Source organism: Myxocyprinus asiaticus, chromosome 9 (assembly GCF_019703515.2).
Source record: "Myxocyprinus asiaticus isolate MX2 ecotype Aquarium Trade chromosome 9, UBuf_Myxa_2, whole genome shotgun sequence".
NCBI classification, from domain to species: domain Eukaryota; kingdom Metazoa; phylum Chordata; class Actinopteri; order Cypriniformes; family Catostomidae; genus Myxocyprinus; species Myxocyprinus asiaticus.
This window is the reverse complement of record NC_059352.1, coordinates 45,021,502-45,036,410: the sequence shown is the minus strand read 5'-3', so window position 1 is coordinate 45,036,410 and position 14,909 is coordinate 45,021,502. Positions and strand designations below refer to the sequence as shown.

Genomic DNA, 14,909 nt, shown 5'->3' with positions numbered 1-14,909 from the left:
AGTTGTTTTATTACTAAATTTGCCACCACACTCATACTGAACATACTGAAGGATTGCAAGAAAATGTTGAAATTTATTTTCCTTTTATTCTCATTAGTTTATGGTTATTTCAGATAGGTTGAAATTGCAGCACTACAAGGTTCCATTCTCTCTTATGTTGGGACATTCTGCTTATAATTACGTCATAAAGGATACTTTGAAATAGAACGTTCGGTGTTGTATATATTTGTCCGCTGGTGATGATGTTCTTTGATAGTGTGTTTGGTGGTAGTTCAAAATGACTTGTGTACATTTTAAGTTTTCGTCCGCGCTTACCTACGAAATGATCACATTTGAGGGCCGATACATCACTCTTGGTGATCTGAAACGACGGGTCAAGACACGAAAGAAACTGCGTGTCTCTGACCTGCTCGTTTTTAACGCGCAAACAAATGAAGGTAAGAATTGAAATATGCCACCAGGTGGCGAAATTGCTGCTTAAAAAAAAAAGTTAAATAAGATACTCACTAGGCAAGTCTTTCAAAGTGTGTGTACGCAAGGCCTTTGCTTTTACCACCACAAATATAGCAAAAGTCAAAATTTCCCTGCTCTTGCAATCAGATGTTTATTACCATATTCATGAACCATGCAATATACAGTATATATATATATATATATATATATATATATATATATATATATATATATATATATATATATATGTATACACACACACACACACACACACACACACACTACCGGTCAAAACCTTTGAAACACTTGACTGAAATGTTTCTCATTATCTGAAAAATCTTTTGATCTGAAAATGTTTGAAATTAGTTTTGTAGACAAAAATATAATTGTGCCACCATATTAATTTATTTCATTATAAAACTAAAATTTAATTTAGAAAAGAAGCCAATAAGTGCCCAACATAGATGGGAACTCCTTCAACACTGTTTAAAAAGCATCCCAGGGTGATACCTCAAGAAGTTGGTTGAGAAAATGTCAAGAGTACATTTCTGAAAATTCTAGGCAAATGGTGACTACTTTGAAGATGCTAAAATATAACACAGTTTTGATTTATTTTGGATTTTGTTTAGTCACAACATAATTCCCATAGTTCCATTTATGTTATTCCATAGTTTTGATGACTTGACTATTATTCTAAAATGTGAAAAAAAAAGAAAAAAAAAAAGATTATAATAAAGAATGAGTAAGTGTTTCAAAACTTTTGACCGGTAGAGTAAATATATATATATATATATATATATATATATATATATATATATATATATATATATATATATATATATATATAATGGTAATATTTTTTCGATGGTGTGTTTGAGAGAAATGTTGACTTATAGTCTTATAATGGTGTTTTTGCTGACAGAATACACTGATGATGGAGCCATCATCCCCAACAACACCGCGGTGATTTTAAAACAAATCCCGATTGCTGGGGTGAACCCGAAAATCAAAAGATTTTCTAAGTAAGTCATAATGCACAACTTTTACCCAGAGACTTTAGGTCTGATGTGAAATTTAAATAGGCCTATAATATTACCAGTGTTTGTATTTGTGTATCTGATTACAAAGTTTTTAGTTACTGTAATCTATTACTTTTTAGTCAAAAAGTAATGTAATACATTACATTTTAAATTCTTGAAAGCAGAGTACAGTTACTGACTTTCAATTCAAATAATTACTTTTAAGTACATTACTTGCACTAAAGTATTACGTACTGTATACATTTAAAATATGAACTCATATGTAGGTCTGGGTGTGTGACAATGAATGAGCAGGAAATATAGACATTTTGAATTTGAGCGGAAAACCAAAAACCTTTCTAGGAAAAGTGATTTAGAAAGTAACTTAAAAGTAAAATAATTAGTAATGTGATTAATTTTTATATTAAGTAATCTGATTACATTTTAGAGATGTAATTAGTAGTTTGTAGTGGATTACCTCTTTTGAGTAACTTACCCAACACTGAATATAACACTGTAGTTCAGTAGGCAGGATCAAAATGAGTCTGAAGAATACATTTTCTCTTTGAAAAGTGGCACAGTGAAATGTCTGAAGAATCCTGTGTCTGTCATTAGACAAAGTAGTTTTGACTAGAGCAAGTTAACCTCTGTGTTGTTTTGTTTTGCAGTTCTCGGCCTGAACCATCAAATGACTCCTCAAAAGCAGTATGTAGAAACACCTTCTTTCCTTTTCTCATTATACTCATCTTCAGTCTCCTTAGCAGTTGATTTGTCTTACTGTAACATCTTTTGGGGAACTTTTTCATGTTTGTGTTTAAAAACCTGTTTGAAAACAATTGAATGTTTAAAAACTGAATGTTTATATTGCATGATTTACTAAATCTGATGTATTGATTCATATAGTCATGCAATTTCCAAATAGAAGTCTGTGTGCATATATACGGATGTACTGGTTGTACACTGGAAATGCCTTTGAAAGTTTGAATTCTGTTGAGATCATATTGATCTAGATACATGATGAACTTGGCTAATGTTCAGTTTTTATTAATGAGAAATGCTTCTGTTCTTAATTTCACTTTGTCTCACACAGCTTCAATCTACCCATGTTTACGCGATTGCTATGATAAGGCACGGTCTTGTTTTTTGAACATTGTACTGTAATAATGCCCCATAATGTGCTGTATTGAGGCAATATTTTAATTTGCTTGTTTATTTAGTGACTATTTTATGGAACTTGACTACAGTATGTGATACAGTATATGTACATTATAATGTTATACTATTTCGGATGGTATGTGACAGCAGTTGTTTGCTTCAGTCTATATGATGTTGAGCCCCAAACTGCCTGGATGAGCAAAAAGTGACTGACTAAGAAACATGTGATATATGACAGTTTGCTTATTGAGTGACAAAAGAATGCCCAATCCCAGTGAACATTTTTAAAAATGAATTCCATATTCTGTTCATTATGAATAAATCACATTTGCTATATGATTACTGCGAGGCTCCGCGTGTTCATTTTTCATAGGGTTTCTTTAGATGAGCGATATCATTCCTAGATGACCAGTAAATGGTGTTGAACTCTATTAAAGCATTCAGAGCTCATTTTGTTGGTGTCACAGTTGATCAAGCTTTAAAAATATATATAGTTCAAAATACTAATTCCTTATAAACTTATAAAACATTGAATGTTCTTGTATCCCTGTTGTTTTGCTCCAGTATTCAGATTTCAATTATCACTATTAGGAATCGGTTGTTAGGCTTGTTGTGTGTATAGTGTTAACCTTAAAAGCTTTAGTTTGTCTTGTTTAATTTGTCTACTTCTCAGTATATAGACATGTGTATGGTCATGATGTCACAGCTTTTTGTTTTAAAGACCAAATAAAATGACTTGATTAGCATAGTTTTCTGTCCTGTGTTTATGTATTTCTATTCATACCAGAAGTTGAATTGCTAGTCAGTTGTAAGTAGTACTGGAAAGGAAAGCATTTGATTGGACAAAATCTGTGTAGTGCAAGATGATTTTTGATGATGATAATGATGATATTTCTACTTCCCTGAAGTAATAACAATAAAATTAGGCACTTCTTTTAGGATTTTATGCTATTTCTTATCTTTTTACATGTACATTTCTCAATTTTACCATTAATCTGCACATGCAGAATGTGACTGCATAATATAAATAACATTACTTGAAAATCATGTTGTGACAATAATGGCCAGTAGATGGCTGCAGTGTTCTATACAGCCACCTACTGTGTAGTCTGATTGCTTGTTGTAACCTAATTTTATATTTTATCACAAGTTATACATTTGGAGATATATACTTTATATAAGATATTATCAAACTATTATTTGTCAAAGTTTAGCATTTAGTGTCAGTTTTTGCAGTTTTTTTGCAGTGAATTGAACTGCAAAATTGTGACAATTTAATTAGAGTATAAAACAGAAGAATCAGAGTAAACATTTTGCAATTTCAAAATTTCTATAGTAAATTTTTATTTAAAAAAAAGTAAGAACAGTAAAGAATGATGCAATGTCTTTATGTATTCATGCATCTGTGACCGTTATGATGGCATGCACCTCGCAAATGTATTTCTCTTGGGAGACAGTCTGCAATCTTTTTTTCTGTATGTGTGTGCGTGTTATGTTGTATGTTCTGCTTCCTGGCTGTTTTAGTCTCACCCATTTATTTGTGTGTGTGTGTGTGTGTGTGTGTGTGTGCATGTGTGCGTCCGTGCATGCGTGCGTGCGTATACTGCATTGTGGGTGTTTTATTGTCTCACCCCCTCATTTCTGAGTGTGTGTGTTTAACATTGTTGCTGAGTTATTGGTTTTATATGACAAATAATAATAATAAAAAAAGCTCTGTGTTACAGTCTCACCAGTTCATTTGTGTGTGTGTGTTTTGTCTGCATTGTGGCCAATTTATTAACTGTATTTGACAGATAAAAAAAAAAAATTGCTCTGTGTTAGGTTCTTTCCCATTCATTTTCAATGGATTGTCAATTCTGACCATGAAGACAAAAGTTGTCGCTTTTTTATTTTTATGACCACTTAGACTAATCGAAACATGCCCAATATTTTTATGTTCAGATGGTAAGTGGAGGAAAAGTCACCAAGTATTATACTGCTCAGATAAAGAAAACGTCCTGGTTACTTGCGTAACCTCCGTTCCCTGATGGAGGGAACGAGATGTTGTGTCGATGAAGTGACACTAGGGGTCACTCTTGGGAGCCCGAGACACCTCTGGTCTTTGATAAGAGACCAATGAAAATTGGCGAGTGGTATTTGCATGCCACTCCCCCGGACAGACGGGTATAAAAGGAGCTGTATGCAACCACGCATTCAGGTTTTATGCTGAGGAGCCGAGACAAGGTCCAGCCATTTCAGCGGGTAGTTCAGCGTTGTGGCAGGAGGGACACAACGTCTCGTTCCCTCCATCAGGGAACAGAGGTTACGCAAGTAACCAGGACGTTCCCTATCTGTCACTCACTCGACGTTGTGTCGATATAGTGACACTAGGGGTCCCTATACAAAACGCCACAACTGGCTGAACTGTGTTACGTGAACTGGCGGTGTGTGACGGGCAGACCACTGTGTGCCTCGTAGCCAGCACACCAGGCCGACACGTAACCTCCCCCAACATAGTTATGAGTGTCGAACGGCCCTTTGGGGTCTTGACGACCATGTGGAGAGTCTCAAGGTAGATCCTACCCAATGGGGGAGGAGTTACTACAAACATGGAGACTGGGGCAGAGGGGCTCTGCCCAAGGAAGACGCAGTTTGCCAACAGGGAAACGAATTAGCGGAAGATATACATCGCATGGGGTTACCTTACAGGGAACCGCCACATGCGGAGCACGTACCCCAGAACAGGGCTCTTAGTTAGCATGTGTACTGGGACGGCATTGAGTCTCTCCGAAAACTTGACTGCCACAGGGCTCAGAGGAAGTCAACCAGGGAACATAGTTGTGAACACTACTGGGAATTAATGGCGCACGTCTTCAGCTCAGAGGAGGCGAAAGGCGCTATGTGCAAGCGATACACCCGGCCGGCTATCCCGGGCTTATCCGCTTGTATTGCGTGCCACTACCTGGGACGAAACCGGTTCCACCCGGAGGTTGTAGAACCTTGCAATGGTGTTGGGTGTTGCCCAGCCTGCTGCTCTGCAAATGTCTGTTAGAGAGGCACCTCTGGCCAGGGCCCAGGAGGCCGCTACACCCCTGGTAGAATGGGCTCGTAACTCTAACGGGGGATGGCATATCCTGGGCGTGATATGCCATAGCTATGGCGTCAATGAGCGATCCTCTGCTTGGAGACAGCGCTTCCTTTCCGCTGTGCACCAAAGCAGACAAAGAGCTGCTCAGAGATCCTAAAGCTCTACGTGCGATCCAAATAGATGCGTAAAGCGCGCACCGGACACAGCAACAATAGGGCTGGGTCTGCCTCCTCCTGGGGCAGCACTCGCAGGTTCACCACCTGGTCCCTAAAAGGGGTCATGGGAACCTTGGGCACATAGCCCGGTCAGGGTCTCAGGATCACGTGAGAGTAGCCCGGACCGAACTCCAGGCACGTTTCGCTGACAGAGAACGCTTGCAGGTCTCCTACCCTCTTGATGGAAGTGAGCGCAGTCAGGAGGGCAGACTTCAAGGAGAGTGCCTTAAGCTCAGCTGACTGCAAAGGCTCAAAGGGGGCTCTCTGTAGACCCTGAAGAACTACAGAGAGGTCCCATGAGGGAACGAGGCGCAGTCTGGAGGGATTCAGCCTCCTGGAGCCTCTCAGGAACCTGATGATCAGGTCATGCTTCCCTAAGGACTTACCATAGACTGTGTTGTTGTGTGCTGCTATGGCGGCAACGTACACCTTCAAGGTGGAAGGGGACAGCCGCCCTTCCAACCTCTCCTGCAGGAAGGAAAGCACTGATCCGACTGCGCATCTCTGGGGGTCTTCCTGTCGGGAAGAACACAGCTTAATGAACAGACGACACTTAAAGGCATACAGGCGCCTCGTAGAGGGGGCCCTAGCCTGAGTGATCGTGTCTATCACCGTGGGTGGTAGACCGCTTAGGTCTTCCACGTCCCGTCCAGGGGCCAGACATGGAGATTCCAGAGGTCTGGTCGCGGGTGTCAGAAGGTCCTTCCTCAGGGGAATTAGCAAGGGGGGGCTGTCATGAGGATCGTGAGGTCCGAGAACCACGTCCAGGTGGGCCAGTAGGATGCTACCAGGACGACCTGCTCCTCGTCCCCCCTGACCTTGCACAGAGTCTGTGCAAGTAGGCTCACTGGGGGAAACGCATATTTGCGCAGGCCAGGGGGCCAGCTGTGTGCCAGTGCATCTATGCCGAGGGGGGCCTCGGTCATGGCGTACCAGAGCGAGCAGTGGGAGGATTCTTGGGAGGCGAACAGGTCCACCTGTGCCTGTCCAAATCAACTCCAAATCAGCTGGACCACCTGAGGGTGGAGTCTCCACTCTCCCCTGAGGGTAACCTGCCATGACAGCACGTCCGCTGTAGTGTTGAGGTTGCCTGGGATGTGAGTGGCTCGCAGCGACTTGAAGTGCTGCTGGCTCCAGAGGAGGAGATTGTGACATACAACAAGAGTGCAGATGTATGCTACCGTTGCCGTGTTGTCTGTCCGAACTAACACGTGCTTGCCCTGGATCAACGGCCGAAACCTCCACAGGGCGAGCAGAATTGCCAACAACTCGAGGCAGTTGATGTGCCAATGCAGTTGTGGGCCCGTCCACAAGCCGGCGGCTGCGTGCCCATTGCAAACAGTGCCCCAGCCCGTTTTGGAGGCGTCTGTCATGACCGCGACGTGCCTGGAGACCTGTTCTAGGGGAACACCTGCCAGTAGAAAGGAGAGGTTGGTCCAAGGGCTGAAAAGATGGTGACAGACCGGCGTGATGACCACGCGATGTGTCCCGCGGTGCCATGCCCATCACGGGACTCGAGTCTGAAGCCAGTGCTGAAGCAGTCTCATATGCATCCACCCGAGCGGGGTGACCACCGCTGAGGATGCCATATGCCCCAGGAGCCTCTGAAAGAGTTTCAGTGGAACCGCTGTTTTCTGTTTGAATGCCTTCAAACAGGTCAGCACCGACTGGGCACGCTTGTTCGTGAAACGCACTGTCAAAGAGACTGAGTCCAACTCCAAACCGAGGAAAGAGGTGCTCTGAACTGGGAGGAGCTTGCTTTTTTCCCAGTTGACCCGAAACCCTAGTCGGCTGAGGTGTGAGAGCAACAAGTCCCTGTGTGCACACAACATGTCCCGAGAGTACAAACCGACCCTCAAATGCAAACCGCAGGAAGGGTCTGTGTCGAGGTAGAATTGAGACGTGGAAGTACGCGTCCTCCAGGTCTACCGCCGCAAACCAATCTTGATGCCGGAAGCTCGCCAGAATGCGTTTTTGCATCAGCATCTTGAACGGGAGTCTGTGTAAAGCTCGGTTCAATACTCACAGGTCCAAGATTGGCCGCAACCCACCGCCTTTTTTCGGTACGATGAAATAGGGGCTGTAAAACCCCTTCTTCATCTCGGCCGGAGGGACAGGATCTATAGCGCCCTTCCGTAGGAGGGTAGCGATCACCGTGCGAAAGGTAGCAGCATTTTCGTCCTTCACCAAGGTGAAGTGGATACCGCTGAACCTGGGCGGGCGCCTGGTGAACTGAATCGCGTAGCCGAGTCGGACGGTCCGGACCAGCCATCGCGTTGGATTGGAAAGAGCAAGCCACGCATCCAAGTTCCGTGCATGGGGGACGTACCGGCAGGTGGGGCCTCGCGGTGGGGTGGAGCTCGAGGTGCCACACCACGTTGTAACCGTGCTGAGTCTAGGGACATTGAAGCACTTACCTGGCTCCTTGTGACCACCCCCGGAACAGCCTGGGACGGGGGAGGAAGAGGCCTGTCCTCGTGACCCCTGGAGACTGTCACATCGGGGGCAGATGTGTGCCACAGTTGGGCGCTCAGGGGTGGGAAGACTGCCGCTGGAGCGCCAATCCTGCAAGGGAAAACCCATGGATGGTAGTCGTGATGATGACCGTGCACACTGGGTATGTGACCCAGGGAAGGAGGAAACCGCTCTTTTGCTGAACTGTTGGGTACCGCAGCCACTTGGGCATGCGGCCAAATCAAACAAAAAGGCAACAAAAGATTCTCCACCCGGCCCTCCACCGGGGGATGGAGTGGTCTTCCTACCAGCTCCAGATGAGTGGGTTTCTTCGACCCTAGGTTGCCCGTCTCAGGTGCACTTTGATGACCTCCGTGGGTTCTTAGCGGCCGACTGTGAGACAGGTGGTGTCTGCTTCCTGCGGTGGGCTCCACGCCGGGGCCGGGCCGAAGGGGCGGGCTGTGGCGGAGCTAGTGCAGTCACCACAGGGGGACGCCCTTGGCGGCGAGCAGACGGGGTGCGGGATCTTGAGCCGCGCCAGGGCATGATATGCTGGATAGCCTCCGTCTGCTGCTTCACCATCGAGAACTGCTGGGCAAAGTCCTCGACGGTGTCACCGAATAGGCCAGCCTGGGAAATGGGGGCAGCAAGGAACCGTGTCTTGTCGGCCTCACCCATCTCGACCATATTGAGCCAAAGGTGGCGCTCCTGGACCACTAATGTGGACATCGTCCGTGCCGTGACCTTCGTCACTCGGAGAGTGAGGTCAGTCACCGAGCACAGTTCTTGCATCAGATCTGGGGCGGAACTACCCTCGTGCAGTTCTTTTAACGCCTTGGCTTGGTGGACCTGCAGGAGAGCCATGGCGTGCAGGGCAGAGGCGGCTTGTCCAGCTGCGCTGTAGGCTTTAGCTGTCAGGGACGACGTGAACCTACAGGGCTTGGACGGGAGCTTTGGGCATCCGTGCCAGGTGGCGGTGCTCTGCGGGCATAGGTGCACCGTGAGTGCCTTATCCACCGGGGGAATCACCGTATAGCCCCTGGCCGCCCCGCCATCGAGGGTAGTGAGGGCGGGGGAACTGAGGAATCGGGACCGGGCAGTAAAAGGTGCCCCCCACGATTTCGTCAGCTCCTTGTGCACTTCCGGGAAGAAAGGCACTGGAGCGGGGCGTGGCTGCTTTGAGCGGCGCCATGAGTCAAGGAACCAATCATCGAGCCGCGAGGGTTCAGGGGAGAGTGGAGGGTTCCACTCTAGCCCGACGCTCGTGGCCGCCCGGGAAAGCATGTCCGTCATCTCTGCATCAGCCTCTGACTGGGCAATCATCCTCGAAGGGGGGAGCCCAGCTGAGGCTTCTGCATCCGACTGGACAAGCCCGCTCTCCGATGCTGTGCTCGAGAGCTCATCAGCTTCACGGGCTCCGAACAAGAGGCCAGACTCGCCATGAGACCAGCCGGCGGATTCATCCGGAAGCCCAATCGGGGCTTATGAAAGCAAGCCGCGACCGCAACGTTGCCATGGTCATGTTCTCGCAGTGAGAACATGAACCATCCACGAACGCTGCCTCCATGTGGGTCGTGCCCAGACACGAAAGACAGCAATCATGACCATCTAAAGTTGAGAGGTAACGACCGCAACCAGGAATAACACACAATCGGAAAGGCATCTTTAAAAAGACGCGTCTTTAAAAAGACATTCCATGTGTGCCGCTCTTTTAGAGAAATATACTCTTTTAGAGAAATAAACTCTTTCAGAAAATATACTCTCTTTTTTCTGCCGAAGCGCCCAGGGGCATTCTCTGCAGTGCACCAGTGCAGAGGAGGGAGAAGCCGCTGAAATGCACCGTCAGATCCAGCAGAGGTGAATGAACAGTAGGAATTCAGCTCAATGAGCATGACCATTCGGCTCCGAAGAGAAAATCTGAATAAGTGGTTGTATACCAGCTCCTTTTATAACCGTATGTCCGGGGGAGTGGCATGCAAATACCACTCGCCAATTTTCATTGGCCTTTTATCAAAGACCAGAGGTGTCTCGGGCTCCCAAGAGTGACCCCTAGTGTCACTACATCGACACAACGTCGAGTGAGTGACAGATAGGGAACCATTTTTATTAAATCATCAAAAGTGATTCCAGTCAAAAATGACAGAAGAACATAAGAGGGTTAACATATAGATTGCTTTAAGAAAATAATACTAAAAGCCACAAAACTCTAATTATGATTTCATGAAGTCTTTATTGCTTTTCTTTTTTCAATGACAGACGGGTGATTCTTCAATTTCGCTGGAGCAGCTTTTAGTGGTACGTTCATCTCTGTAAATCCTTAATACACCCATTCATTGCGCTTTAGTGTTCTCTTTAGTGTTCAGGGAACTGCTCTTATAGGGAAATCGCATAATAATACATGCAAGCTTTGATGACAAGATTTCAGTGTATCTCTGGGCTTTTGAGCATACCAATATTTATTTTTATTGAGAAAACATTATTACCTGTTAAACAGAGTGATAACCTAATAGAAGCCAACGCTTCAGAGGATGACAAAATCAAAGCTGTCATGTTTCAGTCCAGCCGGTGCTTCTATCCTGTTGAGTAAGTATTAAGACATTCACAGCATATGAAGACATTGACAGCATTTAAAATTGCTCTCATATAATTTGTAAAATAATTCTTCATTCATCAGCTATGCCCGGCAGCTTATTGGACTCCTCCCTTTAAATTACATCTGCTTCCGCTGTGGAATACCTGGACATCTCATCAAATACTGTCCAAATATTGGGGTAACTGTAACTTTTATTACCACAGCTACATATTGTCGTGAAGTTAGTGATATGCACGATAACTGTCTGCTTTTGTAAATACATTTTTTCCCTTTAGTATGCTTGTTAGGTGAGAGACAAAATGTAACCTTGAATATCACTCATGCATAGGCCCCAAAATTTGATGGCAGTAAACAACCAAAAAAGTGTTCAGGTATTCCACGCAGTTTCATGGTGAAAGTAGATGACCCAAACAGAGAGGGAGTCATGCGCACCAATGACGGACAATTTGTCATCCCCATTATTAATGTGTAAGTATGGTGCAAACTAAAGAATAGTGTTGGTGAAAAAGTTTCAGATTTTTAAAATGTCCCCTTAATTATTTAGTCAAAATATTGATCTTACCATGAATGAAAAATGTCCATTTCCAATTGGTTGAGTATATTGTGTTTGCTTTGTTTAGTGAGGCCTATGCTAATGGAAAGAAAGAGAGGCCACCTTTCTTGCCCCAGGATGAACCTTCATCCCCAACGCAAGAAGATCCGGTGCCTGATGAGCTGCTGTGTCTGATCTGCCAAGAACTCATGACTGATGCTGTGGTCATCCCCTGCTGCAGAAACAGCTACTGTGACGAATGTGAGTCAGTACAAGCAAACATTATTCTGAACGAAAGAGTCTTTTTGACATTTGAAAGCTTACACATTATTTTGGCCACAGGTATCCGAACATGTTTGCTGGAGTCTGATGAACATGTTTGCCCCACTTGCAAACAGTCAGATGTTTCCCCTGATTCTCTGAACGCAAACGTGTTTTTGCGTCAGGTAAGATCTTGAAACCCTATTTAATTGCTTGACCTGTGTCTTCAACTTTAAGAAGGTTTTAAGACATTTTATGATTCTTTCCAAACCAGAAGGTGAATAATTTCACTAACGCAACAAGAGGCACCGACGGGATTTACAGAACTGCAGCTGCTGCTGGAGTACAAGTGCAGATGCCTCAGCCACCTAGTGTCGCACCTCAGCAGTATCCTGTGCAGTGTCCTCCTCATTCGTACAACATTCCGTCACCTGTCCATGCATCAGTCTCACCTAATGTGCAGGCTCCCTGGATGGCTCCTGGCCCTCAGCCACCCAAAGCCAACCTTTCCTCAACTGTGCCTTTTCAGTCCAAGGAGAAATTGTTCAGGCAGCAGTGCAGACTGAAGGAAGAGTGAGTAGAGTTTGATTTGAGTTTAATTTGTATTGCTGTATTAGTGTTGTAATATGTGGCGCATGTGTTAGTTAGTTAACCCTTCATATGTGTAGTTGGTTACATATTATGTACAAGTTGGTGATTGTGAATGTACTATCAGAATTGCTTTAATATATCTTTTAGAGGAACCTTCATGTTTTCAGCAATCTGGATTGTTGGGAATACCATTGTTCTCTTTTTCTGTTCACTCCTCATATGATGTGGTAACAAGTCGCAGGGTTTTGGTTATACCAGTTTGTTTTCTTATCATTTCCATATAGTGATTTTTCAAATGGTGGGCCCTCATATCCCTCAAAACCTCACTTTCAGTCCAGATCACCACACTCATCATACTCTAACAGAGGCCGCAAAGACCGATCCATGTCATGTTCTACAGACTATCGTTGCTCCAACACCCGAACACCACCCAAGAGGGGTTGGGATGTGAGTGTGATGGGCAGTGGAGTGATGGACAGAGGAGTTTGTCGTTCCCGCTCCAGATCTCCTCCGAACAAGAAACGCAGTTCCTGCAATAAAGATGGAGACGCTTCTCACACGAGGAGTGATTCCAAATACACAAGTTGGTACAGCAGGCTCCCACCTTGTGTTGATGAAGGTTTTTATGGCTGAAAAAAGACCAGATAGGAGGGCTTTATAAAGAAAGTCTCTGACATAAAAGCAACCCTGGGTCTCCAAGGAGAGACACAAGGTGCAACAGAAAAAAACACAAGGTTCAACAGAAAAACACACAAGGAGCAACAGAAAAACACATGGAGCAACTAACAAAAAACACAAGGAGCAACAAAACACACACACACACACACACACACACACACATACGATGAGCAAACAAAAACCAACATGAAAAAATAAATGTTTGTGTATACTGCAGAAATAAGTATGTCTGTTTTATTGTTGCTAGTATTTGCTTTAAAAACATGCTTTTCTTTTGACTGCGCTAACCTTTGCCCTCACTGTAAGAGAGAAGCTTCCTGAATTATCAAAGTTATAATGTTATTTTGTGTTCTATTCTTCGATTAATTTTTCCGGCCTGATTGAAAATCCTAGCAGAACTTTTACAGTAAAATATAAAGGCACTTAACTTGCCAATCTGTGTGTTGGGTAAGTTACTCAAAAACAACCCAATACAAATGACTAATTACCTCTCTCTAAAAATTTAATCAGATTACTTTTCTGATTATGTCATCGAAGAAGTAATAACATTATTAAATACTTTACTTTTAAGTTACTTTCTAAACCACTTTTCACAAAAAAACAAAACAAATTCCTCCTTGTTCATTATCACACTCAAGCGTAAACTCAGCACAACATGATTCTCCTTTACGATGACTCATTAGAGGGCGCAGGCCCTTCAGCTGTCACAAAATGCAAACAGACATGAACATAATTCATGTTTTAAATATATTCCACATAAATAATATTATTTTAGAAATATATGGATCCCAAGTAATATACTTAAAAGTAATAAACTTAATTGAAGGTCAGTAAATGTAATCTGATTACAAGAATTTAAAATGTACTGTTACATTACTTTTTAAGTAAAAAAGTAATTAGATTGCAGTAACTAATTACTTTGTTATTACACTACAGCAACACTTTTGCTGATCCAGGTGAGGTCAGGGTCATGGTCATTATGATGTCACTGCAGGGCGGGGGGAGGAGTTTATTTCTTTATTTTGTTGTGTGTCTCCTATTACGGACACCCTGGATTTTTTTTTTTTTTTTTTTATTAAAATTTTTATTGATACATAAATTAACACAAAAAATACAACAACATCTATATAATGAATCAAAAACTTTAAACATTAAACCCCCACTATATCCCCTCCCCCTACCAAACTCTCAACCCACCCTGACCCCCCCACGAACACCCCTGTGGTCAATAGAACATAGACACACACACAGAAAACTAAAACAACAACATAAAATAACATACAGTAATCAAGTATAATAATAAAAAAATAAATAAAAAAAACCTCTAAATTACTCCCTCCACCACCCCACCTCGAGATTCCCTCAAAAATGCTAAATAATTGCCCCATTTCTTATTGTAAGTTTCCCTAATCCCCATCCTAATGCTCGACCCCCCCTCGAAGGCAGCCATCCTCCCCATCTCCGCGCACCACTCCGGGAACGAGGGTGCTCCATCCGACTTCCAACTCCTCAAAATAACCTGCCTACCAATCATCACACCGGTCAAAACCCAGTCCTTCATGTACTTATCTACCAAATCCATGACCTCCCTATCTCCCAAAATACAGAGTCTGGGGCAGAACGAGACCTGAGTGCCCAACACATCACACACAAAATTTTGCACTTTCAGCCAAAATTCTTGGATCTTAAGGCACCCCCAAAAAACATGGATGGTGTCTCCATCTTCAGTATGGCATCGCCAGCAGATGGGTGTGTCCTTAAGACCAAGCCTATAAAATCTAGAGGGGGTCCAATAAAATCTATGTAAAATCTTAAATTGCATAAGGCGAACCCTTGCATCTCTAGATGCAGACTTTATATTTTTTAGAATCCTTGCCCACACTCCCTCCTC

At 43.8% G+C, this 14,909-nt stretch overlaps 1 protein-coding gene across 1 annotated transcript; it reads left to right on the top strand.

The window, feature by feature from the left end:
• The first annotated feature begins 322 nt into the window (after positions 1–322).
• On the top strand, positions 323–14,125 carry LOC127445691 (E3 ubiquitin-protein ligase RBBP6-like). Its single transcript, XM_051705912.1, has 6 exons — positions 323–437; positions 1,376–1,416; positions 10,620–10,658; positions 10,858–10,946; positions 11,038–11,134; positions 11,285–14,125. The coding sequence occupies exons 1-6, from the start codon at positions 323–325 to the stop codon at positions 11,426–11,428; spliced, it is 525 nt and encodes a 174-aa protein (XP_051561872.1). The 3' UTR covers positions 11,429–14,125.
• The last annotated feature ends 784 nt before the right edge of the window (positions 14,126–14,909 follow it).

Bases quoted from the DNA above. Each gene is read 5' to 3' on its own strand.
- LOC127445691 (XM_051705912.1), top strand. From the start codon at position 323: ATGATCACATTTGAGGGCCGATACATCACTCTTGGTGATCTGAAACGA. The intron at 1,417-10,619 runs GTGATTTTAAAA...TTTCAATGACAG, and splicing joins TCATCCCCAACAACACCGCG to ACGGGTGATTCTTCAATTTC. The intron at 10,659-10,857 runs GTACGTTCATCT...CCTGTTAAACAG, and splicing joins CGCTGGAGCAGCTTTTAGTG to AGTGATAACCTAATAGAAGC.